General features: G+C 31.0%; 1 protein-coding gene across 1 annotated transcript in view; it reads left to right on the forward strand.

The window, feature by feature from the left end:
• The first annotated feature begins 171 nt into the window (after positions 1 to 171).
• Positions 172 to 2,889, forward strand: part of LOC106473528 (calmodulin-like protein 4) — a 5,678-nt gene continuing 2,960 nt past the window's right edge. The window contains exon 1 of the mRNA XM_022403014.1: positions 172 to 454. Coding sequence (XP_022258722.1) covers positions 211 to 454 — 244 coding nt within the window. The 5' untranslated portion in view covers positions 172 to 210. The remainder of the gene's footprint in view (positions 455 to 2,889) is intronic.

Consider the following 2,889-nt stretch of genomic DNA (forward strand, 5'->3'; position numbering starts at 1 on the left):
TTCCCTCTAGTCTTTCACTGCTAAATTAGGGACAGCTAGTGCAGATAGCCCTCGTGTAGCTTTTCACGAAAATTCAAAAAAACAAACAAATAAATGTATGATTAATTATCTATATAGTGTGTGTGTTTGTAATCAGAGTTATTCAAATGCTTCTTAGGTAGAATGCAAAGTTAGCCAGCTTTATGAAGAATTACGTTTTCTTTTTTATCAATGTTGGAATATTTACTAACATTTTTAACCACAAAAAACAACTATACCTTACTTTTTCTAGGTGGAAAGATTTCTTTTGCTGACTTCTTGGATGTCATGCATATGCACTCAAGAAGAGAAGACATTCCCGAGGAGATTTTGAAGGCCTTCAGGGCCATTGATAAAGGAAGGAGTGGTAAGATTTCTTCTCGAGAATTACGACGTATCCTTACCAGCTGGGGAGAAAAACTGCCCTCTAAAGAAGGTATGTTGGGCTGATATTGCTAGAAGCCATCAGTATATTTGATTACATTTCAGATTATTTTTTCTCTAAAAATCTTACATATATTATAAGAGATGTGAGATAGAACAATGTGCCATTACTATTCAATCAAACCAATTACTCAACTTCAAAAAAGAAGAAAACGCAACTACCATCCCATCTATATCCAACCCCCTGAATCTATATATTATCCATCAAGAATTAAAAGAATTTAAACTAACAGTACACTTTACATCATAATAAGTTAACAATTCTATTTTCCTCTAATCAAGCCTGACTGTGTGTTCCATACGCGTACTTATTTCCTATAATGTTCAAATCGTAAGTATTTGTCAATGTTAACAAAAAATTATTGCATCCATACAACTTATTTGTAGAAATTTTTCCATTAAGTAGAAAAGAGACTTAATATCTTGTACATTTGGGAACCGTGGTGTTTGTCCAAGCATTCGGCTGTCTTCTGTTGAAAAGCTACGAACGCAGGCAAAGCTCAACTATTTTTTGAAATGATGGGAGAATAATGTTGATGGATGCCAAATTTTATTTGAAAACAGGATATTCTACACTAGATTGTTAGGAATTAATCACACTATCATTCACATTTCAAAATGTGACGTAACTTAAAGAATAAAAATGTAGATTTATCATATGTTATTATTGAGCATTTCTTAGCATGACTGAACTGTACAACAGTTACTTTTCTAGGTGGGCAGTATAAGTAGCTCAGAGCTTTGACTCTGAGTGAAATCAAGTATGCAAGTCTTTCAAATAATTTATATTTATAGATTACCTTAAACTTTTCCAGTCACTGGGGATGGGTACTTTTGCTTGTGTAGAAATAGTTTTGACCTTACACTGATGTATGTTTTAGGTATTCACATAGAGATGACAAAGAATCCTGCTAAAAAAATTGCTTCCTACAGAAACTTTGTAGTTCTACACTAAAGTAAAACAAGTGCAAGTTAAACCTTTATTATTGATAATATTTATTTTCAATCTAGTATAATACTGTTGTTTCTGTGCACCTTTTTTTTTAGCAGATTAATATCTCCTTGATAATAAGAGAAGACCAGATTTTAACAGGGTACTGAAGATTACTTTTCACCAATGTCATATATTGAACATCTTGCTATTTAATGCAAAATTTTCACGGATAAATCAGTATAGCATAAAAGTGTTGTTGAATTCTTCATACTTATTTTCAATATTCACACTTAATAAAATATTTTTTCCTATCCATAAAAAGTTTTCAGAAGTGCATGTGTTTTTTTTTTACTTCTCAGTCTTGAAACTCATTTTATACTTTTTTCAACTAGAAAGATTAAGATTATAAAAAAACAAGTATCTAACAAGAACAAGCATTACAATGAAAAGAGTTATTTGGTCTACAAATATGAGTAAATAATTTAAACGAAATAGAAATTAATTGGAGGGATGATTTCTTGGTTTCTGGAACAATAAGATAAGCATATTTTATAACTTAGCAGATAAAATAATAGAACTGGTTCGATCCTAGATTAAAATTTCTACAGCTTCCATCAACCCTTGTAAACTTCAGTTCTATCCAAGGTAGTAGAGGTATCATGTTCAACTGAAACAGTACTTTTGTATAAATCATGGTGAGCTACAGTAGATGTATTTAGTTGTTGCACTGATGTGTGATACATTATTCTAACATGTTAAATTGTGTTTAATGAAAAGGAACTTGTGAATAGCATATGCTTGCTTCTACTTGCTGTGAAAAAACTTATTAAAACAGGATTGGGTTTCAAAACATATTTAAGTTATGTTTGTGGATGTATTCTGCAAAAAATAGTTGTCCACTTTTTCTTTTCATGCAACAAATGTTATGCAGTAAATATAATATTATTACCTAAGGAAAAGCAGCAGCAACAGCTTGATAATTAGCTATGTTCAATAACAAATGACCAATGTTATCAATTGAACCAGTACTAAATTCAGATTTAAAATAATTCTAATATTAAAGTTTTAATTTAATAAAATGTGACTTCACATATAATCACAGTAAATCTAAGAGAATGGATAAAAATGTTAATGAATTTTTTAGCTGCAGCATAGCAGCTCATAGAAGGGCTCTCTAGTTTTTTTTTTTTTTTTTTTCAAGTACAAACTTCTAGCTCGTAGCTCCATCATCTCTTGACACATTTGAGATCTAATTACAGTTTTGACTCAGGAAGTCAAACCCTTGATGTATTTGAACACAACCAAGGTCTCACACATTAATTTACTGTAATCATGCCTAAAAGAATTTCAAGTTGTGGCTAGGCTGGTAGAGATCCCGATTAGTAATAAAATTGAATCGAGTATAGGTGTGCTCTACGCTTGGTACTGCTGATGCACAAAAATATAGCTAATAAAAAGGAAAAAAAAGGTCTCGTAGACTTATTTACTCTAAT

The sequence above is a fragment of the Limulus polyphemus genome, unplaced genomic scaffold (assembly GCF_000517525.1).
Source record: "Limulus polyphemus unplaced genomic scaffold, Limulus_polyphemus-2.1.2 Scaffold131, whole genome shotgun sequence".
NCBI classification, from domain to species: Eukaryota; Metazoa; Arthropoda; class Merostomata; order Xiphosura; family Limulidae; genus Limulus; species Limulus polyphemus.